The following is a 25,584-nucleotide window of genomic DNA, read 5'->3' on the forward strand; positions in this document are numbered from 1 at the left end:
GTGATGTTTTCAATCTGAAAGCAATTGATTGAAAAGAGTAGGAGGGTGTGATAAACTGTAACATAGAAAGAAAAATGCCTCAGCAAATACTAGCTTCCTGTTAGTGGGAGGCACACGCTGACTTGATAGTGTTGTGGCTTTAAGCTTGTACATGGCCCTGTGAGATAGTGTGATAGAGAAGGCAGAGTCCGCAGTTCCCATGCTCATATTAAATATAGATTTGTTGTTTACCCTTCATGTACTGCTGAGCAGCTCCTCTTATTTTCCTGTCCTGCACTGCCTCTTTTATGTTGTACCTTTGCAAAATCAAATTACCAGTAAGTGTTTACTCAACACATTTAGCACATCAAACACAATCAGCATCAAGATCAAAATCTCACTAAGCGCTTCGTCGGGTTTCTTTCCCTAAACTCACAAGGAAAAGAAAGTCCTGCACTGTCCCTAACCTTTGCCCTTTTGCCAACCAAAGGGAGAGAAAGTTGTCAAGCTGGGAGGAAATGAGTGTCAGATGGGTGGGTGGGGGTAAACTGGTGACAGAAAGACAGAGAAGATGTTGGCCGTGAGAAAGTGGCACAGCACCTCATTTGCTGAGTCCCCTGACTGAAACCACTGTAAGCCAACATCCACCGCCGCTACACAGATAAACAGCAAAAAGCTGAGACTGTGGCCTGACCCCGAGACTACTCAGAATGTGATGCTGCATTCTCTGTGAACACTGACTATGTCTGCATTTGGCACAGTGATGTCATTTAACATACTATAAAACAGCAAACCTCCCCTGCACAGGATTTGTGGTCTTCTACGCCTGAACAGCATGTTTTATTTCAAACTGTGAACAATAATCTCACATAACAGCCTCCATCAGGTTTTTTTTGGCTCAGTTGCACAGTGGCACATACTCCGAAAAACAAACATTAAATAAAAGAAATCCTCCAGACTCCAGACACAAAATTCACCAGATTTTCTGCACACGTACACATTTTGAATTTCTACCTCGCACTTTTAACCAAACCCCATTAATCCCCCGTCTGCACTAATTTCGTGTTTCGCGCTGCAGCCTGATTCACAAAAGTTGCATGTTTTAGCTCCTACTGTGTATTTTATATACACTGATCAGCCACAACATTAGAACTGCTGGTCTTAATAATGACATGGAGGACAAGGGTCAGCACGGCCACTCCGAGCAGGCTGCACCGCCCTGAAGTACACAAACTCAATACTCTGTAAAAGTACAGGTATTGGTAAATAGTACCTTATATATTATCCAAAGTGCGTTACAATGTTGATTCCCATTCACACATTCACACACACTCACACACCGATGGCGTCGGCTGCCATGCAAGGTGCTCACCTGACCCACCGGGAGCAACTTGGGCTTCACTGTCTCGCCCACTGACCCTGTGGTCCATGGACGACTGCTTTACCGACTGAGCTACAGCCGCCCGTATTGGCCCGAATACATTTTTAAGTACACTGCAAAACTTTTAATGAAGTAAAAGTACTAAGCAGATTAACTACATTTTATCTAGAGTACAAAAGTAAAAGTACTCCACTTAAAAAACTATGTATTTTAAACAATAGTGATTATGGTAATTGCAGCAAAACATGTGCAGTAATGAATTGGCAACAAAGGGTCAAAGGTCACTGTAACCCACAACTATGCATTTTTCTATAAAAACATATCAAGTTAAAACTTCCAGGTGGTCTTAAAGTTGTGGCTGATTAGTGTACTATGGTACATTGCACAACCTAATCTACAGGGACAACTACCCATGTTGGTATTGAACCTCGGCAACACTAGACCTGTGCCCATATTAACTACGCTTCTCAGAGTAGAAACATTCTCAGAATGACACACTTTGGATTCTTCTTAGAGGAGAACGAGTAACAGATGGAAGAATATCCTGAAGTTAGGGACCATAATCTAGGAGAACTCCGGAGGCCCCCTAACTGGTTAGGAGTTGTAGGAAAGAAGGAATAAGAGCCTTTATAAATAATTCATAATAATAATAATAATAATAAGTCCTACACCAAGCTAGTTTTTAGCATGTAGTATCTTTAGTCCTCAGGTAACATTCAGTGTGATTTCCAGGAGTGATTCTGAAATTGCTTAGTAAATACTGGGCCTGGTCCAACCCTGGTCCAAAAGTGGTCTTACATAACCACACAAAACGCTGAAAATAATGTTTTTGCCCTTTACATGTAGTAAAAGAAATATAATAAAATAAGGTTTAGAAAGTCAAAGTAAGTCAACATCTAAAACAAAGCAAAAGGAAAATGGCTGTTTTACTTCACTCACTGTTCCCGACCACCACCACTCAGAGTTTCAGGTTCCTAGAAAGGCAGTTTTCTACTACCATCAGGGTAACAAGAAGCCCCTGAACCCCCCAAAACAAATGAGGCACAAACCCACTGAACCCACCAGCCCGTCTCAGCTCCCAGCGCGTCTCTCGTCTGCTGTTGCTAAAAGCCCCTGGGAAAAGGTTGAACCCCCCCACCACATCAACCACAGTGCTCTGACATGCCATTCTATACGCACATCAAGGGGAACTAAGCTCCATGTATGCTCCTCACAACAGGAGTCAAACAAGACTGTCTGCAGAAGTTCAGCCACACTGAGAAATGCTTTGGTTTCACTTCATATGTGGCCTTGATGACTTGATTTCAATCTGAGGTCAGATTCAGACCTCATTATTTCACAGTACTTGACAACCGATACATATTCTCAATAAAGACAGTGTCTCTTCTCAGTGATTTCTGAATCATTTATATTAATTTTAATGCCTTTGGTGTCATTTTCTTTAGCTGATGACGTTTTTTGTATGATTCTAGATTCTATAGTTTATTTGATATGGAGGCTTTGGTACTTTTTCTGAGTAAATCTGAAAGGACTTCTTTGATCTTTATCATCACAAAGATAGTATTTCAGATACATTACCACTGACAGTAAGACAAGAAATAAACTGCATCAGATTACCAACTGGATTTGCTAGATAAAAAGCTAAGTCATCAGCATATAGATGGATTTAGTTATTTTATTTCAATGAGTTATTCTTTCTTGTTCATATAATTGGCCTTAAAGTGGTTCCATTAAGTCACTGAGCCCTTTATTATATACCATTACATAATTAAGTGCAGTTAAAGTCTATCAACAGCGTTTCCCTAATATAGGCACTGTACAGCAATATACACATGGGTGTCTTTATTTTTTTGTAATTCTCATTTACACACATTAAGAATTCAGAACATTAGCTCCTGAGTTACTCTGTTGTTCGTCAGAGTGTTTTCCTGTACTGTATTATTAGGTGTTTTATTGGGACCTGGTTCATACGACAATATGTAGTATGAAAATGATCTTTTGTTGCTATTTTGTTGTTGGTCCAGATGTTCAGGTTCAAATTCAGCTTGAGTTTAATACTTTATTTTTGAACTTTTGTTGGCATGTAGATGGAAATTTGAAGTTGATTCTAAGACCATACAGACGTTATGTTATATGGGCCTAGGAATCTCAGAAATATTCTGCTACATGGTACAACTGACAAGCCCCACGGCTTAAAGCAGGCAACACAGAAGCTGGGAAGGAAGTGGTTTTCAACTAAATTAGAAGAATCTAAATTGGAAAGATGCAGCTACTGGTCCTACCAACCTGCCCAATGTTGGGTTGTTGCTTTTGTTGCTCTTTTCTCTCTTTACTTTCCACTCGCCCCAAACAGTCGAGGCAGATGGCCGCCCACCCTGAGCCCGGTCGAGCTAGAGGTTTCTTCCGTTAAAGGGAGTTTTTCCACTCCACTGTTGCCCTGAAAGATACAGTTGGGTGGAAATATTTACATCCCCTTATTCCAAAAATGGCAAAAAGAGTAAAGCAAAAAAACAAATGATTAAAGTTGAATGCAATCAATTTATCAAAGGGGACGCAAAATGTTGTAATGATATAACTTTCAGTATTTTAACAATGATGACGGAACATTTAGACTAGCTGAATGTGCATTACTATCATTCTAGGCTTGGAGTTGAACGGTGGACCTTTTTCCCCACTGATCAGTAGGATAACATGATGACACTTTACTTCATGGTAATAGACATAAACTGTTAAAGCTGTTTACATCATCTGATGCTTTTTCAGTTTTATTTTTACACTACTCGAGTTTTAACATCACAACACTAACAACCTACCTGAAAGCTAGAAATGAAACACAAAATGAATGAGCCACAGACTTCATGTGGTGCGATTATCTTCTTGCATTATTTTGTCTTTCGCACCTAATTTAATCAAGGTGCATGTAGTGGACACAGTGCTGGTTAAATGTCAAGGGCACACGTTGTTTGATTGACTGCGACGTAGCAGAGTGAAGTTGAAACCACGTGATCTATATTTAAAGTCGCATTTTCCTATAATGCCATTAAGCTATATGTCATAAGTCTGGAGATTTCTCACTTTATCCATTTGTGCTCCTACACAATGAACGTCGCTTTCCTGTAACCTGAGTACCAGTAAACTGTGTGAAGAAAAAATCCTGGTTCCCCCCAATTTAAATGTCGACGTCTGCGTCCCGGGTGCCTTCCCATCCAGTCCAAGCACTGCACGAAAAATGTTCCTCCACCATCAGGAGTAATGCAAATGGCCACAGAGTGTATAAAAAAGTTAACCGTGCAAACATTTGCATCCCCTTGATAAAGTCAAGAAAATAAAATAGTTTTAATAGACTTATGGCAATAAACAAATATTTTCTGGTGATGGGATTTGTATTAGCTGAATATGCATTATGTTGATGAAACTAATATTTGTTTTCCATTTTTTTTTTTGCCATTTCAAAGTAAGAGGATCCAGACTTTTGCACCGATATACATAAAATATTTTTTTAATGCAAAACCCAAATATCATTCATCAATATTAATGGTGATATTGAGCTGTACAATAAAACCTGATTTGACTAGAACAGGGCCTGGGCTGCAGGTTTAAAGCAGATGAACACACCTCATTTAGCTCTAATGTCATTTAAATGTGTAAAAAGACTGATGATGATCTTACTAAAACATAACTTTGATAAACTGCTAATCTCATTACATCAGATAATCTAAGTTAGTTTAACTTCATCTGATGATGGTAACATACAGACGAGATCTCTGTCGTCTTAATCCCTGTTGGTAAATGACTTGATAAATCATTTACATTTAGTCATTTAGCAGATGCTTTTATCCAAAGCGACTTACAAGTGAGGTACAAGGCAGCAAAAATCTAAATCAAGGAGAAAACATCAAAGCAAAGTCCTATCAGAAAAGTTCACATTTCACGAGATGCAAGTGCGAGAAAGAGCAGAAAGGACGTTTTGAGTTTTTTTGGTCATCAAATGGATTTATTTTGTCTTAGTGCAACTTGGTTGCAGCAGGAAAAATACGTCAGCCTAAACGAGTCAACCCCCCCAAGTCATAACAGTATTTCCTTATAATTCTCTTCTGTCTGACCATTTCATAATAACATTGGAATTTACAATAATGGACTGTGCAGCAGTTAGAAAAATGTTCCATTACAGCAGGTGCTTCAGTGGAAATGCTGTGAACAAATTTAAGGAAACAATTTCTTCATAACCACCATGGTGAGCAGCCGCCTTTATTTTACTCCTGATCAAGTTGATTATCTAGTTAATGATTCTGCAGCCTCACTGCGCCCCCCATAACCACAACAGCATATTATTCATCATTAATAGAGGACAATAATAACAAGCCCCGGTTTCTGTTCAGCACAGGCTGAAAAGAGCCATAGTTCTGTTCAGCCTACTATTCCCTTAAGTCTGAGCAGGAATGACTTCATGACCTTCTTTATGAATAAAATTGTAGCTATTAGAGAAAGTATTCACCAGATCCTCCCCCCAAAAATTACAGATAGATCTTCATGTACAGCAGTGCTAGAGTCATCGATAAGGCCCCAATCCCTGTTAGACTGCTTTTTACCCATAGATCTCTCTGAGCTAACTTCTATTATTACCTCATCTAAACCAACAACCTGTCTGCTAGACCCTATTCCAACTAAGCTGCTCAAGGAAGCTTTACCCTTAATAAAAGTCTATACTCGTCTATGCATGCGACACCACTGACCACAGCGTTTTGCTACAGAGACTGGAACATGTAACTGGGATTAAAGAGACTGCACATGTTGTATATCCAATAGATTTGTTCATGTTAACGATGAAACTTCCATGCAGGCAAACGTTGGTGATGCAGTTCCTCAAGGCTCTGTGTTAAGACTGATACTTTTCACTTTGCACACGTCTCCTAGGCAACATTCTTTGAAAACACATACATTTGCATTGCTATGCAGATGACACCCTAGCTATAATTACCCAGGTATAATTATCTATAAAACCAGATGAAACAAAGGATCATGACCTTCATATGTAAAGTGCCTTTACAAAGAGAAGACCAAGCACTGAACCCTGTGGGACACCTTGGATAAAAAAAGCAGTGAAGAGCTGTGGTTATTGTTGTTATTGAACTGTTGTTTTTTTTTTCTGTAATGTGACTAATGGTTGATTACAACACTGATGAGATAAAGATCTAAACGCCTAATGAATTTACATTTATTAAAGTACAAATGCACAAACTAAGTATCAATGTATAAATATTTATTAAGATTTATTAAGATTAAACTCAGCTGGCAGTGGCCCAGTTGGTGGAGGGGCCTGTCTACCGTAGGGTCAGTGATCCGCTCCCCAACTTCCTCTTTGTCCCAAGCCTGGTAAAACTGGGGAGGGTTGTGTCAGGAAGGGGATAAAATTTAAAAGAAATACAATAGGCACCATGTCCGACTCCATAGCACAGAAAAGCCAGTATGTGATCTGTAAGTAAAGGTTGTTTTGTTCCTGTTTTTGGTGTGTGTGTGTGTGTGGTTGGAGGTTTATTTATACAGATGATTTGTTGAGGAGAAACTGAGATGAGGTCAGAGTCTAAAGTTAAACTCTCCAAAATGAGTCAGTCATTACTCATGTTAATGTGTCTACTGTGGTGGAAGAAGTACTCAGATTTTCTACTTAACCAAAAGAATCATCCCCACGATGCAGAATTACACTCATACAGAGTGACATCACTGATCATTAGCAGCAGCTAAAGGTGGAACTTATTTACACCACTTTACACTGACGGCTGCTTCATCCACCAAAACACTTCAGCATTTATCAAGTAACATAAAATGGACATAAACTGTGCAAGAATCTACTTAGTTACTTTCTATCACCGGTGACGGGCTGAGCCATTTGAGAGTCTGTGAGTCTGTGAGTGCAGGACAAAACACCATGCAAGCAAGATGCTTGTGAACTGTGCTGTTTTCCGTTAGAATGAAGGCGTCAGCGGCTGCTGATGCTACGCTCTGCTAATCACACTGAGAGGTGGATGCATTGGGTTGTTAGGAAGAAGAAGGAGGAACTAGAAGCCGCGAGCCGCTCGCAGCGCACTGACTCAATAAATCTGTTTGCAGACACGCACTGGAACCCTGACCTCCTTCAGTGTCCACGCAGAGGTGGATGTGAGAGGGCTAAAGTCCTGGTCTGTTAGGCGTTAGAAGGTCTTTATAACCCCCCCCCCCTCCCCCCCACCCCCCCAGGTGGACAGTTTCTGGACGTGATTCCTAAGACATTGTCCAGAAGAAATTTCTTTTTTTTTCCGTTCTTTTGCCATTTAGTTTCCACGTATAGATCATTACGGATCCATCCATCCTGTTCAAGTCTTTAAAGTGTTACATCATTTGCAGAAGAAGTGAAGAAGCAGCAAATACTGACTGTTGCAGCCTCTCAGCTTGTTCTGCTGCTATGGTTTAATTGCTTCATACGATTTGGAAACAACATTACAAATTTAAAAAATACTCTTTTATATTAACTTGCAAACTGACTGATAATGTCAGTGGTGGAAGGTACATTAACTTAAGTTCTGTACCTAATTACAATTTTGAGGTATTTGCATTACTTGAGTGTTTTCATAGTTTGATACTTTTATACTTTTCTTTCACCAGAGTTCGAAAAAAAATATTGTACTTTTCACTTTATTTACCAGAGGTTAGGTTTTCAGTTACGACACAGATGAGAATGATATTTATTTTTTTAGATTAAGAAAAGAATCATATAAAGAATTTAAAACCAGCTCCTTCGTTAACAGCTTAAATTCCCTTAAATTAATAAATACATTAATATTAATTAACAACTGCTCCTTCCACTTTTATTTTATTACTTTTCATACATTTAGTTTATAGTACTTTTACATGCATACATTTGATTTCTCACAGTATATCAATGATATTTTTTCTGAAGCAGTTGATCTGTGTACTTCTACTGCGTTATTTGAAATAAAGGATTAAAGGTTAGTTGGATATAATTAAGTGTCTGAGGTGAAAAAATAAACACATCCCTCCAATAGCATTGTGTGGGTAACACACACACACACACACACACACACAGTGTAGACAGTGAATAAAGGTCCACATGTTCACATGAGAACAGTGAGATATTCAGACTTTCCAAAGGATGCTCACTGTATTTCAGAGTCCACCCACATGAACAGACACTGGTGATTCCAGCAGTGACACATGCATGTTGGTACCACAGTACATAAGGTTTCATCTTGACTTTGGTATGACAACACTTTTGTTCATCATGGCTCTTAAAAGTAGGGAGCAGGCAGAGATGCTGTCCAGTTTTTATAAACCTGTCAAAATAAGAGTCACTAAGCTGGACTGAAACAACGACACTGTTTTTCACTTTTTGGATTTTAATTTGTACATTTTAACAAACGTAATGTGATAGATTTTTTTTTTTTTAACCCTCCCATGGCTCCAGCCCCACAATCGTCAGCAGCCTTTCAAAATCAAATCCAATCTCATTGTGTCATGTCATCAGTTGATGGGTGTGAGAAACAGAAAAGAGGACGTTGCCAGCAGCAAGGACACAAGAGACATTCAACTACACACAAAGGTAAGATCAGCGTTTGAGCTGGAATCTCCTGCCTCCAGGGTCGTATTTAATTTAGACCATTTTCACCACAGCTTTTCAGTGCAGCTTCAGATGTGACACATTATTCTGCATATTACTTATTTCAATTGGGAGATTATATATTATATGAGCACTACTCATACAAAACCTCCATAAAAGTTGAAAACAAATTTAGGGAAAAGTGTCTACTTGTGTGCAGCATTGTTCTCTCCACATTTTGTAGTTTTGCTCTCAGGTTTTCTTTACGTTAAAATCAATGAAATCCCAAGCAGATTTAGGCAGTTTGCTGAAAAGTTATAAATAAAACAACAAGTTCACTTTGCTGCCCAGTTCGTTGATGTGGACAGAATATTTCAAGTTTGAAGTGTGTAATATAGGAATAAATGCACAGTGTCAGTTTAGAAGTCGGGTGAGACACCACATCAGGGTTGTCCTCAGTAAAAGACACTTCAGTGCAGGTGGCAGACTGAATTTGTTAAGGAAACCTCAAGCTCTGGCATCGTAACTGAACAACAGGTGTGCGACATCTGAGCACGCCAGGCTCTAAAAGTGACATGAAAGATCTGACTTTTCAGCCTCCTGCAGGTTTATTCTGCTGGAAGCTCACCAGTCACCGCTCTGCTATGCCGCGCTCGTTCCTCGTCAAGAGCAAAAGGACTCATGTCCTGGGCTCGTCCAAGGTCTCCTTCAGACGAGCGTCCCAAACAGAACTGGAGCAGCCTGTGCAGAATGGAATGGCGCAGGACAGGTGGGGTCCTGAAGATGTCGTGCAGCCTTTGTCCCCCACATTCAGGGTAAATGACCTGCGGACTAATGCCTGGTCTCCGTGGGATGGGATCCGCTTTAATGGTGCCCCCATTGATGATCCCTGGTCTTCAGGTACCCAACACGTTTTTGTGCACATTTTCATCTACTGCAGCTTTGTACTGACACTCCGATAAATTACAGAAGGAAAAATGTAAACTTGGCTTGTGAAGGCTAAATTTTCCTACATGGGTTGAAAACTCTCATTTTTCTTCGGCTAAATGAACCATTTAAAGCAGTAAGTGCTAAATTTAACACTGATTATTTCTACAGGGCTGTTTGTACTTTTGCTTATTCAAATTTTTACTTATGTCTTCCGCTGCCGGGTTTTTGATGACGTGAGAGACATTTGTGAAACATGTTTTGTATTATTTGATTGTGCTAAAGAGCAAAAAATAAATAAAAAATCTAGAAATGATCCCTATAAATGATAAAGTTACTGCCATCATCACCATCGCTTCACATTGCAGCCAAAGCCCCTGTGGACAGCTCAGCGGTTTCACCTTGGTTGTCACACAGACACCAGGCATCTGAGAGAGAGCGGGAACTGGAGAAACTGGTCCTCATGTTACTGAACCACACGTCCCACACTGACCCCAAGTCCCCAGTCAGCGAATGTCCGCTCTGTGAAAAGGTGAGAGACCCTGGGATGTTTGTCACTGTTCGAATGAACACAGAGAATCGGTGATGCAGCAAAGATTTGGTGTGTAAAATAAAAGCTGAGTGCTGCTTAAATTTGGATATTTTCATAGGAAGATATTAAACATGTGTTTTTAAAAGAAGTAAAAATCTAATCTGAAAAATCACGTCTCTTAATCTCTGTAGTAAGTGAATTGTATCATGTTATCGTGATTTAATAATAATCAGACATTAGACATTTTTGCAAATGATGTTAAAAACATTAAGTTTTATTTTTTTATTTTCCAGTATTATACGTTATTTAGTCAATTAATTCATTCATTAATATATTAAATGTATTACCAGCACGAGCACAGTCTATTAAACATGTTAGTGCTCTATTGTTGGCAAAATGTGTTTCACTATTTCTGAAAGGCCTCAAACGTATCTTTTCCATTTCTTGTTACATATGAGCTGGTGAAGCTGATGTGTAAAGCAGAACATTATTTGGCTCTAAAGCACAGTTCACACCTGGCTAGTTATGATTTTTGCATTGCATTGTTAAAGTGACCAACATGCATAAACTCCAAGGTGGATCATGACACAAATGCTCCTCGTGCACGTGATCTATCGCACAACAGCTAAACTGATTACAGTTAAATATGTCTGTAGTAATTGTGATCAGGGCTAAAGAGGAACTTGGTGATTTGTTGGCGTTAGGAGGAGGGTGGTTAAATATCGGGGTCTGTTTTCAGTCCCTCACACGATGCTCCTGCAGTGGGACCAGGCTGCTTCACGTCTTAACTTCACTGTCTGACCTTTGTCAAACTCAGCATCCTTAAAACAACGTGTACACTTGTGATTCAGCTGCCAATCACCATTTCCCTGTGTCACACAGTTTGTTCCAGGTGTCCTCATATCAGGGAACAGTCTGCAGACCTACGTCCACAAAGCCCTGTCCGTCCCACTGACATCACCCACAGACATGCCCAACATGCCCTTTGGCCCCAGAGGAGTAGGCAGCAGTGGCAGAGCTAAGGTGCAGCATCAGTACCAAAGTTTGCATCATCAGTGCTTGTATCATCGTCAGTATTTAGTCCTGACTGACTGAATGTGTGCTTGTGCTGCTGTGTGTCCAGGAGCGTAGCTTCAGCTGCAAGGTGTGTGGGAAAGTGTTCAAGCGCTCGTCCACCCTCTCCACACACCTCCTCATCCACTCAGACACCCGGCCCTACCCCTGCCAGTACTGCGGCAAACGCTTCCACCAGAAATCCGACATGAAGAAACACACCTTCATACACACAGGTGAGCCACCGCCCGAGTCGCCCACGCTTTTAAACGCTCTCCTGCCTCTGGACCTGTGCGCTCACTCTGCTCCTCCCTCAGGTGAGAAGCCGCACGTGTGCAAGGTGTGCGGGAAAGGATTCAGCCAAAGCTCCAACCTCATCACCCACAGTCGAAAGCACGGCAGCTACCGTCCGTTCAGCTGCTCCCGCTGTCAGCACAGCTTCCAGCGCAGAGTTGACCTGCAGCGCCACCAAGAGACGCAGTGTGGCTATGGAAACATGTTCTCTCAAAGCTGAGCCCGACGAGTGATGAGGCGACGGGAACACTGTCGTCAGACCTTCAGAACTGTGAAAATGCATTAAGTAATGACTGTGTGCTTGAAGTTCAAATAAAACTGAGCTGCTGTGCTGAACATCATGATTTTATCTGCCTGTGTGTGATTTTGACTAAGTGATGTTCCCCCTTGGTAATTGGATGATTTACCCAGTATGTACCGGGCAGCAGTGTTCTCAGTAAAATCATCCAGTCACATGTTATTTTCAGGAAGCAGTTTTCTCAGAAATTTGGGAAAGTGTGTAAATGTGTGTGATTACCTCATTACTGGAATAAGCCGAGTCCCCGACATAGAAAACTAAGGTCCATTAAGAGGATGCACTTCAGCTGCTGCATGTAACACACAGGTTTGTTGGAATCCAAAATAAAAGTTGAAAACCAAAAAAAGAACATGTTTGTACATTTAATGCTGCACTAATCAGACGTTTTCAGCTAATCAAGCTGACAGGCTGCTGACATGGTCAGAAGAACCTAATCCCTGTGGCTGCTCTCATCAGACTGGTCCTCAGAGAGTTTCCCATCTGTCTGCATCATCTGATCACACAAACAGCCGTTTAGCTGCTGAGGAGCTAAAAGAAGTTAACATCCTTAGGTGGACAGCAAACTCAACAATTACCACTTTAAACACATGTGAGTCATTTTTTTACGGCCTGACCTCTTCAAAACCCATGTGATGAACGATGGACTGGCTTATACGTTACATCCTAGTATAAACTATTTTTATATCAATGATACATAATGATAGTTTTTAGCAGTTTCCCTCATCTTCTCTGTTTTTCTGAAAACCCCCTGACATCATCTGGAGGCCCCCCTGGGGGGCTGCTCTACCCACTTTGAAAACCACTGGTTTAACAGAACTGTGGGTGTCTGACTTGTCCACAACAAATTCAAGAAAAACGTCCACAGAGATTTGTAGGTCAGTTTTTATTAGAATGCATTTGCCACATAAAACACACAAAAACTGCTGCGGATGTGAAAATCCAGCTGTTTCACAGTTACAACACAAACAGTGAAAATGTTCCCTTTCTGTCTGAATCCAGATAAATGTGTCTTTGTGTGATAAGTCGCTCGCTGCCAGTTGCGAAATGACTGGAGTTCGTTTGGTTCACAGCATCAAACACAGACTGATTCACTCCGAATCAGACGATGAGTAAGTGCTACTATTCATACGGTTTCAGTCCTGTCGCATTTCTGCTGCGCGGCAGGGAAGAAACTGCTCACACACACACACACACACACACACACACACAGGCAGCTGTGCTCCCTCACACACAAGCTGTTAGAACCTCTGTCCCAGTTCTCCTTTCTCTGATTTGCAGGAAATCCTGAGAAAGAGATAAAAGAGTCAAACTGTTCAGAGCGACTGTATCAGAGCAGAAATCTGCAGGTGCTCCCCTAATACTGATGCACCCTCTGGAACTGTCGCTGCTTCTAACCACCACAGTTTATTTTAAATCCACAGCTTTGACACCCAGCTGGGGTAACCGGTACACTTTCACTCTTTTATATGCACAAGGCCAAAAATAATTGACCCAAATTAAAAAAACAACAAAGAAAAAACGACAACTTACAGTTGTTTAACCCCTTTGATCACAGTCTCTTTTAAAAAGCAGCTTTTTAACAATCACAAAAGTTCTGCTCTTTTAATAAAGGGCGTGCGTTGCATTTGCACGTGCAGTCAAAACAGTTAAAAAGAAGTTTGTTGTAGACTCAACATTAACTAAAAGACTTTAAGATAATGTACTGTACTGTAATACACCTAAAGTTATGCTGCTAATTGCTTTACATGCATCGTGTGCTGTTGTGGGTATTTTACTCCTCAGAATAACTCAGTCATGAAAACTGCACGGAGCAGAATTTATTCATGCTGGAAAAAACTGAAGCTGCACAGAAGAAGAAACTGTGCTGCTAAAAACCACACAATTACACAACCTCAGAACTCAAAGTAACGTGCAAGTACCTGCCTAACAAAAGTACTACACTACAAGTAGAAACAGCAGGTCAAAGTCCTCACTCAAGCACATGCAGTACAATGTACTCAGTGTCCAGAAGCAGCAGTATTGTAGTAAGAAAAGCGTTTTCTCTAAGTGCTGAAACACCATAGAACTCGATGCTGTTGATAAAATGAATGAAGAAGTTAGTTCCAGATGTTTTCCACATGTGCTTCATGAATAACGTTTTTGCAGGAATTGTTCAGTTTATTTCAGCGAAAAGCTCTTTAAAAAACACACTTCTGACTACGTAATGTGAAACATCGTCACCAGTCATTTCATTTCTTTTATTCATTAAATGACTTAGATAACTGAGTGACGTTTTTCCCCTTGAATGACCTCCTGCTCCCTCAGGCCTCACCTCTACACTGAGCTGCACGACTGATCAGACACTGAAGGTGGTATCCAGATGCGGGGGTCTCCGCGATCCCGGTCCGTTAAACCCCCTTCGTCCCCTCCAGGTGATGCTGGACGCCCCCCTTCAACAAACACACAAATAAAAAGCCACAGAGTAGAGTCCTCTTCAGTTTCCTGTTTAACATGAAGTGATGGCCGCTGGGGTCTTTCCACCCTGTGCCTCCCAGATTAAACACTGGTTCACTCAGGTTCAAAGAGCTGCTTAACGTCTGCTTGTTCAGGTTTAAACACACACCTGAGACCAGAGTTCACAGCAATGCATCAAAAGTCTGTGTTACATTAATCAGTGATCAACAGCAGAAAACGTGAGGTGACAAGAGGAAGCTCATCTCGTTACCTGTAGAATTATAGATGCACCACACGGCCCCCATCAGACCGACGCCCATCATAAAGGCCAGGAACACAATTCCTATCACAGGTCCCGTCTGCACCACAGAACCTGGACAGTTCAGACAGGAGTGTTAATCAGTCTCACGTTAAAACAGAAATATTTAAACCAAGCGTACTCACTGATGTCCTCTGGGTCTGGACTGGCCACCGGGGCCAAACTCAGTCTCTTGGTTCTCTGACCAACAGGGGGCCTCGGCGCTTTGGGTGCCAGAGAACTCATGGACTGGGTGACGACCACGGGCCTGGACAGGTTTCTGATGTCACACTGAGACGGGAACACGGGTGTTAAGGTTTTCACACTGCTGCACATATTTTCCATCACTACATACAGTATATGACCTTAAAACAGGAGCTCGGTCGTTAAAGTGGGATTTTTCTGTTTTAGGCAAAGTTAAATGACACTTCTACACTTCTCTGGGGTTCATGAAAGCCCCTTCCACACACGCAGTGGAATCCTGAAATTCTCCAGACTTTATCCAGAGTATGTGGGAAAGCAACACACAAACAAGCTGCTCACCAGCTGACACCACCATTGAGGTGATGTCGCAGTTTGTTTGCTTCCAGGTGACGTTTACTTTAACTCGTGACAAGCTACTGCATTGGATGTGGTGCTTGTAAGTGCAATGATACGTAGCACTAGTGTGTTATTTGTTTCTGTACCTTATGACCAGGTGACTTTGACACAAGTGCAGGAATACGTAATCTGCCCAGACAGTCATTCTTCACGGTTTCCCTCGTGGATTCGTCCCTTGTTGAGTCACACAGGCGAAGGCTGCAGTGAACGAACTGCATAGAGTCCTTAAAAACGGACCGAAGGACGAAACTAAATCTTAAGAGCGGCATCTCCCTCTCTTCTCCCATGTTAGTGTCACTCTCTGTCATCCCTCTCGGTTCTTCTTGCCTTCTTTCAGCTCTGCCATCTCTGTGATAGCTTCGTCCCTCGTCCGTGTCCCCTGTCTCTCCCACTGTGCCCTTGCCTTCAACTCCTTCCTCCTCTTCCTCCTCTTCCTCCTCTGTCCTTGCTCCAGAGAGGCTCAGAGCGGGATCTGAGGAACAGCCCTCTTTAATGACGAACCAGAAAGGAGATTTTTTGGGGTCTGACAGGGGGGAGACCACACATGACTTCAGCTCCACTACTTCTGTGAGTGGCCCTTGGGCGGAAATCTGCAGGAGAACGGAAATAAAAACAGCAACGACGGAAATGTGAAGAGGATCAAGAGAATTTAAAGATGCACAATGAGTCTCTCTGCATGGAATTTTGGTGCCTTAAAGATGTTGAAATGCAAACTAACAGCAGACCTTGCAGCCCTTAGTGTTGGCAGTGAACACACACACACACACACACACACACACCTCAACGTAGATACGTTGGTCTGCAGCGATGACACACGGGCCGATCGGCCTCTGCTCATAGCTCTTAGTGACAAAAAGCTTCAGCAGTAGAACAGGCCCAGATCTGTGTCTTGGTGTTGGGAGGTGGCTCAGTTCTGGATTAGCCTCCGGACTTCTGGATACCCAGGGCGTCAGTCCGGTCTGTGGAGAGTTGGTCTCATCGGTATCATTAGCAGAGCTGGAGACTGCAGCCACACAGCTAAGCTGAGAGAAGGAAAGTGAGGATCATGAGTGAAGAGTATTGGATCAAAAGAGAAAGAAAATTGGCTCATGGCTCAGTTTTTGTCCTGACATACAGAGCGAAAAGTGGAAACTTCTAAAATGTTTGTGTCTTTCTACACTACACTACTATTTTGTTTGCAACAGAAGACTCCATTCAAGTTCTAGATCCTTCTGTGAAAATTAAAGCTACCACAATTTGGAGTGACAGACAAATTCCCTAGTTTTCTGATTTTAACAATTTCTGAAAACTATTATTATTGGTAATTTAGTGTAGATTGAGGATCTGAACACTGTGTTTTATGTTTAAAGGCAGATGTAGACACACACACACACACACACACACTGAAAACTCACATGTATGCTGAGAGGACGTTTGGACTTTTTCTCTGTCTCATTAAGTGCCGGGATGGTCTGAGGCTCGTCTCTCCACAGTAACACCTGTTCAGACATGATGAGAAAGAGTAAAACAGAAGGACGTACTGTGTAGGAATATTTATTGCACTGTAATAGTGAGAGGGACGTTAGAAAAAAACTGAATGTTTTTCATGGCCTATCTCACTTGTGGTGTGTCACACAGCTCAGTTTTAGATCCAGGTTTGTTTGCAGTTTACATGCATCCTCTTATTGATAAAATGCACAATTAGTAAAAACATTTACTTTTACGCCGATGACACCCTGCTACATAGCAATAAATCGTGTCACACTAACTGTCATGTCCATGACCTTTACCCAGCTAAAGGATAATGAAGCAGATCACATTTTATTGTATAATAACCTCCACAGTCTGTGGTTATTTATCCCATTAACATTAGGTTTGAAGTTTAATTGGAGAAAGCTGTGAAGTTCTGCTTTGTTCTTTTAAGATCAAATTAACCTTTTCATCCTCTCTCCCTTGAAATTCTGGATTTATTCTATACTGTTTGGCTTGATGTAACTTCATTTAGTCATGTTAAAGACATAGTTCTCGCTCAGCTCCAAAATGCAGCCCAGATGATCCAATCTGCAGCAGCAGGTCCAATTTCTTTCACGACACATCACACCAGTGTTCACATCTCTGCACCGGCCTACAATAACTACAATTTAATATGGACTTCAAATACAAAAGGGAAATAAACTGTAAGCACAGAACATCACCTTTAGGACAACTATAACCCCTGATGTGGATAGTTATGGGGCAGCACAGCGGTAGAGTGGTGACAGTAACAGTCCTCCTACAGTCCAAAAACATGCATCTTAAGTTCACTGGCAACTCTAAATTGTCCGTAGGTGTGAATGGTTGTCTGTCTGTGTATGTCTCTCTGTGTTGGCACTGAGACAGACTGGAGACTTGTCCAGGGTGGACCCCACCTCTCCCGCCTTAGATGCTCTTAACTTAGTCTGTTAGTTTCCATTGTTTCGTTTCACTCTTTTTCTACTGATTTCCGATCTACCGAACCGATTGCGTCTCACTTAATTTGCTCCTCTGCAGCACTGTTCTGGGCATAACCACCTGGATCACGAATCTTCCCGTGGCGACTTCCGATTACCTCAAGGCCAAGTGACTGTTACGTGTCACATGTTTTTACCACTGTCTTGAAGCCTTCTTATCTTATTTTGTATTCCGATACTTCACTCATTTTGTTTTTATCCATTTGTTTTTCTCAAACCTTCACTTCATACTTTGTGTTAATAAGCTTTATAATTATACCAACTTAAAGCATTAGAATGATATAAAGGAAGCTAATCCGTGCATCCGTAGGGAGTAAGATAAAGACGGCCTTTTGTGTCCAGACATCTTATCTCACCATGTTTTTGTACTGCACCCCTCTGGACTGTCCCAGGAGCAGACCGTCAGTCCCACAGGAAATGACTGGGAACACCAACAGGAAATGGCTCCCATTAGACTGGGCCTGGCACGCCGGGTCTCGCAGAGTCACGGCAGCCACTTGGTCAGACGAGCCCTAGAGCAAAAAGCTGATGTTAGCCAAAGAAACCATGGTGGACAAGTGAATGTTAAGCTGCATTCATTAGAAAGTCGGTTTAATGGCTACAAGACACAACATAAATACAGATGCATGCACAAAGTTGACAAAGACATGAAAAATGAGACCGAAACAACTAAACAAAGACAAATGTCCTACAAAGCGATGCACTATGACCATAAATAGGCACATCGTGACTACAAAGACACGTAAGATGACTCCAGAGGATCTGCTAAACAGCATAACGCCATCAAAAACAAGCCCAGAGACACAACAACCAGAAGATGATGCAAAAAAACCATGAACAATGAAAGAGACTCAAAACATCCACAAAGAGATAAAAACAAGCACAAAGACTTTAAACATGTACGAAGAGACAAAACAACCACAAAGCAACCGAACGCAGACACAAAAGCAGCACAATGACTCAACACAACCACACACACTGTGCACTATCGGGCTAGAAACTACAAGAAGTGAAAAAGTAGCAGGCTACTTATCAGAACAGTAGTAGTTCAGACCAGACACCAGACTGTGTGTCAGGCCGGGAGTTATTTCTCACACTGAGTTGTTTGCATACAGTGCATCACCGCATCTAGTACTGAAGTGCAGTATATGTATTTCATATGTAGTACTGTCCAAAGACCTGCAGGAGGTGTTGGTCCACGGTCACGCTGAAGAGTCCGTCCTCACAGCGCACCCCAAAACTGTCCTGGCCTCCATCTGTCAGCCACTGCCTCAGCCTGCGCTCCTCAGCCCAGAGAGGCCTCATCAGTGCAGCCGCACCTGAGAGTTTAAATACTCATGTACCGGTTAACACCACTGCCATTTTGAAAAGGACGGGGGAACAAATGAAGTCACGAACTTAAAACAAAGAGCAGAAATCTTCAGCTCACTCACACAGTGTTGGAAACAAGAGACACACAGGGGTCCTGACCTGTCCCATGCCCGGCCAGCTGGATCACGAAGCGATTGGCCAGGTCAGCCTCGGTGTATGAGGACACCTTGGTGTAGCCGCTCTCCCTGGTCCACACCAGAAGGTCAGCGATGATGGACAGGTCAGGGACAAGGGTACTGGACACGGTCAGGTCAGGCTCAGGAGGGAAGGGTGGGGACACACTGTTGGAGGACTACAGATGAGGACAGAAGACACATAACAGCTTTACAAAGTGTGAGCTCTGTACATGGACGGAGGACACAAATGAGCCGTCCCCCATTTCATCAGCTGGAGATTTTACTTAACATAAGTTTAGGATTTGCATTAGATTTAAATTCACAGAAGACATTTCTAAAGGGTTCCTAAACTTTCAAGTGCCACTGTAAGAACAGCTTTAGATCAAATAATGGAGCATCTTTCTACTAAAACATGTGAAAAAAGTCCAAACAAATAAGCAACAAAGTGCAAGTTTAACTCCTGACGCACAGAGCAAAGCAAACCAGGAACTTGTGGCAACAGCTTCACCTCCGGTCAGCGAGCGAGGAAACGCAAACCGAAGGATCAAGCTTCCATCAGCACCTCAAGGTTGTGAAACTACTTTATTATTAGACACGTTTCAAATGACAAATAACTTCAGCGTTGAAAGTCCGACTCCAAAGGGAAATAAGCAGATTCTCTGAGCCCTAAATTATTACGAAGCAATAACTTTGCAAATGACCAGCAGTTCACTCTTTGGCGCCGGATCAGGAAGCTGATCCAAACAAATGAACGAGGATTTGGAGAGAGACGTTATTTTTGAATGGGAGTCAACAGGAACCGGCAGGTAGTGGCCATCAGCGGCATCACACCGCATCTGCACCGGCTTCACTCTCCAGTGCTGGTAATTGCTGCCTGGCTTATACACACACACACACACACACACACACACACTCACAAGTAAGTCAGTTCACTGTTGGCAAGAACAAAATGACTGCAACCTCATCCTTCCCAAAAATAACTGTCCACTAGATGTAATATTAGGCACCAATGTCAGACACATGAGGCTCTTACATGAACGGAAACGTCCCCCTGGACGCCACGAGCGCTGATGGCCCAGTTGACCGGCATCGAGCTGCTGAGAATCAGTACGACCCTCTGTGGCTTTGAGTGGTCCACTGGAGGCACAAGAGAGACGACCACCTCCACCTGCAGAGAGCTGCAGGAGACGGAGAGACAAACGTCACTTTGTGTGTCCGCAGCAGGTCCCGACGTTCGGCAACCGTGTGTCCTCACCCACAGAGCCCCGATCCTGCTGAATGCAGCTTGATGACGTGGACTTCGGGGCTGATGGCCCCGGCTGCAGCGTGAACGCAGCCCTGCACTTCCTGTGGCTGGAGGTCAGAGGTCATGTAGTTGTGAGAGAGGAACAGTGGCTGCAGCTGGCACACAGCAGGCAGGGTGGGATCTGGGACGCACAGACGTTCGTTTAACAAGACGTCTGAGGACTGCAACCCGTCAATAAACCTCTGCACATTTGTCAGCTGTCTCACCTTCTCCCAGGCCGATGTAAACTCGATTTCCGTACGTCGCGTGTGTCAGAGAGGAAATGTTTCCGTGGTGTTTCAGAGCCCAGCGGAGCAGCGCACGGGGACGAAAAGGGAGAAGACGCAGCATCTGGACACGGAAGCGCAGACTGTGGGACTGGACACTGGAGTTTGAAGACACCTGTCCGAGGGGGAGAAGTTAAAGTTTGAGGGGCTACAGGGGTAAATGCAACATAAAAAGCACAACATGTAATTCTGATGTGCAGAGACAGTAAGACGTCACTCACACATGGACGGACAGTGAGACAAGGCTTCTGCATTTAGTTTCAGTGAATTGTGTCTGTTAAGTGTTTGGAGATCTCTTTGCATGTTATGTGGGGGGGGCGGGGTTCAGGGGTAGAGCATTGGGTTGAGATGCAGAGTTTGGATGCTGGTTCCACCATCGTGGGATCACTGAGCAGCACAGTTTTACCTCCAGTTTAACTCATGCATGACTGATTAGAATTTGATTCTACACAGACATAAACTACAACGTGATGGACTTGCGTCCACTACTCCCAGTCTTGAACGTGCACACTGACTGACCTGCACCAGCACAGGGAGGCTGGGGGGCAGCCTCTCAGCCTCCAGCCACCACGTGACCGGACGCTTGGAGCTGAGCAGCAGGTGGAGGGGTCTGATAGGTGATGGGGTCAGAGACAAAGGCTTCAGCAGCACTGTCACCTGCAGAGGGGGGAGGAGAGGCAATCAGCTGATGCTGCAAAGTTGAGGGGGGGTCCTGGAATGGAAAAACTTGGAGACATCTTTGTTACCTTGTTTTCAGGGTTGGTCACTTTTCCCACTGAGATAATGTGAGTTTCCTTCTTCCCGTGTCCTCTGGCTGCACAGCCCGGCCCAGCCTCAAACCTCTCCAGCAGACCTTGAACAGGGTGCAGCGCCCCCCCTGGACCAACCACGGAGCAACGCAGGTCTCCACTTTGAGCTGAGGAGGAACAACAATGTAATAAACATGAGCAGGGTGCTGGGATACTTGGTCTTCTGGCTCCTCCTGGTCTCATGTCAAAGGGAACTGTGTTCAACTACATTCGTGAGACAAGTCCACTGAAACTACAAACTATTATGGGCCTTAAACGAAGTGCAAAGTCTCAATGTTCTTACCTGCCACTGGCTTCCAAAGCAGGAGACAGATAACAGTCCATCCAGTCCCTGTTACTGAAGGCATCATGAAACACCTGGGCTGAATCGGGGGGATGGTCTTTTCTGCAGAATCCTAGTAAACAGGATCATGGTCAGTACACACTCAGTCTACACTGGGACTGCTCTGTCTTTTGGCCATCACCAAGACGTCCCCCTCCCACCTTTAGAACATAGCTGCTCTTTAATTGTTTTTGTCCACAGCTGCTGCTGACAGACCAGATCTTCACTGAGTTGGACTTGAAGTCTCAAAAGGTCCAGAAGCAGCTAGGATCTAGCAGCTAGACTTTAAACTTAATCCTGAAGATTTTAGCACATTACACCAATTTGCTCCTAAAACACTAAATGGACGAGCTCCTTCATTCTTGTGAGCGTGTGTTTACACTTTAAATCTGAAGGTTTCTGTTCCATCTCGATTTCTGGAGGCTGATTATTGAAAGATGGCAGTGACTAAAGGGTTAGTTCGGTTTGGTTTTTGGGTTTTAGTAAGTGGCAGATTTATGTGGTTATTCTCTAATAATGGTGAATGTGCTGCAGCTCCAGTTTCCTCAAGGAGAATTTCATGTTTTCCTTCATGAATTAAAATAATGGACGAGCTTGAGCTGGTTAAAGTCCCATGTAAAAAAACAGACCTGACACACCATGAAGCAACACTGAAGTACAAAAATCTCATCTATAAGCAGATATAAATATGTGTTATAAACTGTTTCTTTACATTATTTACAGGGGTGACTGTGGTGCAGGGGGGTAGAGCGGCTGTCCACTCATCTCACAGTTGGTGGTTCAATCCCCGGCTCCTCTGGTCACATGCCGAAGTGTCCTTGGGCAAGACACTGTGATCGGTGATTGTTGCCCAGCTGCATAGCAGCTTCCCCATCGGTGTGTGTGTGTGTGTGTGTGTGTGTGAATAAGAAGCAGTGTAAAGCGCTTTGAGTGGCAACAGGTAGAAAAACACTATATAAGTGCAGACCAATTACATATGTGGACAACCCCCCTCCCAAAATTATTATTATTATTATTTTTTTAAATATAAAATGTATTTGTGCAAATGTTCATCAGAGAAATTTGCTTTATTATGAATAAAAGCATTTATGTACATATAGAAGTTTTTCTAATTTATATTATCAGAGTATATTCTTAGTTATTACATACAGTCAATATAAATGTGTCCTTGAATTATTGAAATATTTGTACTTTATTGTAAAAATATGGCTATAACTCCGTATGTAATTAGGCACAGTATAAAACAGTACATTTACTCAATAATTGAACTGCTACTATAAATTTGATGTACTTAGATTCTTTGCATGAGAAATGTACTAATACTAAACTCAATTTCAGAAGTAAAATCTGTACTTATTATTCCACTACTGCAGTTACTTTGCAGATTAACACCACAACTGTTTATATCATTTCTGAATGAATCACTAATTACAATCTAATAACAATATGTAAACATTATTCTGAAAATGACGAGCTAATGTGACGGTTAAATAAACAGGAGAAGAAAAAATGGAACTCACCGTCCAGCTGTTGCTTCGGGCGTCACTGTGCAGACTGGATCCACAAGTTAACCCCCCCACTGCCCCTAAGCCCCTCATCCACCCCGCCTCCTCATTTCCTAAACCACGCAGTCACACACAGCCTCCACATGATGAACCAAGCAAACCACGATTCAGGCAACTTCATCCAGCTATGGGCAGATATTTGTCAGGGGAAATGCACCTACACACCAAGTGGCACTGAAGTAAGAGAGAGAGAGTGTGTGTGCATGTGTGTGGTGGTGGGGCTATGTAAAGAGACAATTAAGGGGGCAATGGGAGGGGCTGTGGGATGGTGTGACCGTGTGGAGAGAGAGACGGCAAGCAGAGGAAGAAAAGGCTGTGAAAATGTCTCCAAACGTAGAAGGAGGGCTGGAAGAAAAAGAGGAGGGAAGAGCAGGAGGAGGGTGGACCTCAGGGGTTTGACTGGCAGGTGAAATGTCTGGGGGGGGGGTCACACACACAGTCTGAGTGTACTTGGAAATCTGTGATATTCTTGTATAAACCTGGAAAGAGAAAGTTCAAGGATTTAGAAAGTGAATAAGTTCAGACAAGATTGATGCTTCCTGAGATTTCGCCGGCTCCCATTCAAATGACTTGATCAACTCTTCAGAGGCTTGTTCCCGTCAATCCACCTGCAACCGTTGTTCACCTGTGAGAAATGTGGCTGTGAAACACCAGAACCAAGTCCAAGCGTCAGGTTGTGTTTCTGAACTCAGAGCAGCTTCCTTAGTGCAGGATCAGAGTCTCTGTACAAAGAGACTCTCTCACACTCTCACACACACACACACACACACACACACACACACACACACACACACACACACACGAGGAGACGAGTCCCATCATGGCTGGACTGAAGCTTTCTAAGGCGGCAGAGCACGACTTTGAAAACTGGATCAGTTTTACCCACGGAACAGGATCAGAGAGTGAATACAGCTGCTTCACCACAGAAAGAAAAATAATAAAAAAAAAAGCTAATGTCCTGATGAATCAGGGCTGTGTGTCAGTGGTGTGTAAGAGTTCACCCCACTACACAGACATGGTTTCTGAGCTGGAAACATGAAATTCTCACCAACTGTTGGAACAAACTGTGTGGAAGGAAAGTTCAGCACATTTATTCAAACTTTTGTTAAACGTCACGCAAGTTGTGTCCATCAATCAAACAGGAAATCTCTCACTAACAAAGTAACAAAGGACGTTTTGAAACATTTTACACACTTTGGTCGTTTGCAAAAATGATTCAGACCCTTAACTCAAGACCCCAGTGGCAGTAATCACAGCTCTGAGCCCAAATACTTTTCAGAGTACTTGACTTGAGTACTTGTTACATTTCCTCCACTACAAATGAGTCAAGTACAGTAAGTTCTACTCAACTATATGTATCTGACAGCTTTAGTTACAAGTTTACATTTCAAATACAGTAAAATAAAAGTTGAGTTTACACAATAATTTGTCAGAAATCTGTTTTTTTTAAAGTGGTTTTCTCCAGGAATCTGTAAAAGTACAATATTCACATCTGTAATGTAGTGGGGTCGAAGTATGAAGCATCGATGGGAAGCCAATGTTAGAGCAGGGGACAGGTGACCAGGAGGTCGCTGGTTCAAGTCCTAAACCAGAAGAATAAAGGTGTTAGAGAGTGAACACTCTCAGTGAATCTTCACAAAAGGAGAAAATGTTGATACTCAAATTAAGTACAAATATGTTCAAATTGTATGTGGAAATACAGACATTTAGCTAAAGAACAGCTCGGTTTGCTGGTTCTGTTCCAGTCCTGTTCACAGAGCACGTGTGTCTAAACATACTGGAGTATTTATCTTTTTAATGTCCAGTTTCATTCCCAATTAAATCCTTCAGGCCTTTTAGGGCCCACAGCCCGGCTCTGCACCACCCGGCTCTGCACCACCCCGTGCACCAACGTCCTACCTGCTGTTACTCAGAGATGGAACTTTGCTTTTACCAAAGTGCTGTAGAAAATTAAACACTTAAACCCTCATATGGG

General features: G+C 42.7%; 2 protein-coding genes across 9 annotated transcripts; one reads left to right on the top strand and one right to left on the bottom strand.

The window, feature by feature from the left end:
• The first annotated feature begins 8,608 nt into the window (after positions 1 to 8,608).
• On the top strand, positions 8,609 to 12,355 carry LOC137100356 (zinc finger protein Gfi-1b-like). 2 transcript variants are annotated; one of them, XM_067478158.1, is made up of 6 exons: positions 8,609 to 8,954; positions 9,548 to 9,851; positions 10,247 to 10,410; positions 11,293 to 11,433; positions 11,534 to 11,699; positions 11,781 to 12,355. In XM_067478158.1, exons 1-6 carry the CDS (start codon positions 8,883 to 8,885, stop codon positions 11,975 to 11,977), a joined length of 1,044 nt encoding a protein of 347 aa, XP_067334259.1. In that variant the 5' UTR covers positions 8,609 to 8,882; the 3' UTR covers positions 11,978 to 12,355. The 2 variants fall into 2 exon arrangements, with proteins under 2 accessions (XP_067334259.1, XP_067334258.1); XM_067478157.1 differs by having other exon boundaries at positions 8,610 to 8,954; positions 9,558 to 9,851.
• A 568-nt stretch (positions 12,356 to 12,923) lies between these two features.
• On the bottom strand, positions 12,924 to 24,413 carry engl (endoglin, like). 7 transcript variants are annotated; one of them, XR_010910885.1, is made up of 17 exons: positions 23,565 to 24,413; positions 22,006 to 22,117; positions 21,660 to 21,829; positions 21,433 to 21,570; positions 20,854 to 21,028; positions 20,597 to 20,768; positions 20,375 to 20,519; positions 19,325 to 19,517; positions 19,034 to 19,173; positions 18,211 to 18,366; positions 16,781 to 16,864; positions 16,166 to 16,408; positions 15,473 to 15,976; positions 14,933 to 15,077; positions 14,760 to 14,861; positions 14,367 to 14,657; positions 12,924 to 14,127 (listed from the first exon to the last, which is right to left on the bottom strand). XR_010910885.1 is itself a non-coding variant. In XM_067478155.1 (17 exons), exons 1-16 carry the CDS (start codon positions 23,640 to 23,642, stop codon positions 14,369 to 14,371), a joined length of 2,673 nt encoding a protein of 890 aa, XP_067334256.1. In that variant the 5' UTR covers positions 23,643 to 24,409; the 3' UTR covers positions 12,924 to 13,339; positions 14,367 to 14,368. The 7 variants fall into 7 exon arrangements, 5 of the variants coding, with proteins under 5 accessions (XP_067334256.1, XP_067334255.1, XP_067334252.1 ...); XR_010910886.1 differs by having other exon boundaries at positions 12,924 to 13,339; positions 23,565 to 24,412; XM_067478155.1 differs by having other exon boundaries at positions 12,924 to 13,339; positions 14,367 to 14,484; positions 23,565 to 24,409.
• Between the last annotated feature and the right edge of the window lie 1,171 nt (positions 24,414 to 25,584).

The sequence above is a fragment of the Channa argus genome, chromosome 15 (assembly GCF_033026475.1).
Source record: "Channa argus isolate prfri chromosome 15, Channa argus male v1.0, whole genome shotgun sequence".
In the NCBI taxonomy this organism is placed as follows: Eukaryota; Metazoa; Chordata; class Actinopteri; order Anabantiformes; family Channidae; genus Channa; species Channa argus.

Coding starts and splice junctions, on each gene's coding strand:
- engl (XM_067478151.1), bottom strand. CDS start 23,642: ATGAGGGGCTTAGGGGCAGTGGGGGGGTTAACTTGTGGATCCAGTCTG. Junction 18,367..19,033: donor TGGACCAACACCTCCTGCAG/GTCTTTGGACAG, acceptor TTTTTGCTCTAG/GGCTCGTCTGACCAAGTGGC. Junction 14,658..14,759: donor GTGCATCTATAATTCTACAG/GTAACGAGATGA, acceptor CTCTGGTCTCAG/GTGTGTGTTTAAACCTGAAC.
- LOC137100356 (XM_067478157.1), top strand. CDS start 8,810: ATGGCTCCAGCCCCACAATCGTCAGCAGCCTTTCAAAATCAAATCCAA. Junction 9,852..10,246: donor TGATGATCCCTGGTCTTCAG/GTACCCAACACG, acceptor TTCACATTGCAG/CCAAAGCCCCTGTGGACAGC. Junction 11,434..11,533: donor GCAGCAGTGGCAGAGCTAAG/GTGCAGCATCAG, acceptor CTGTGTGTCCAG/GAGCGTAGCTTCAGCTGCAA.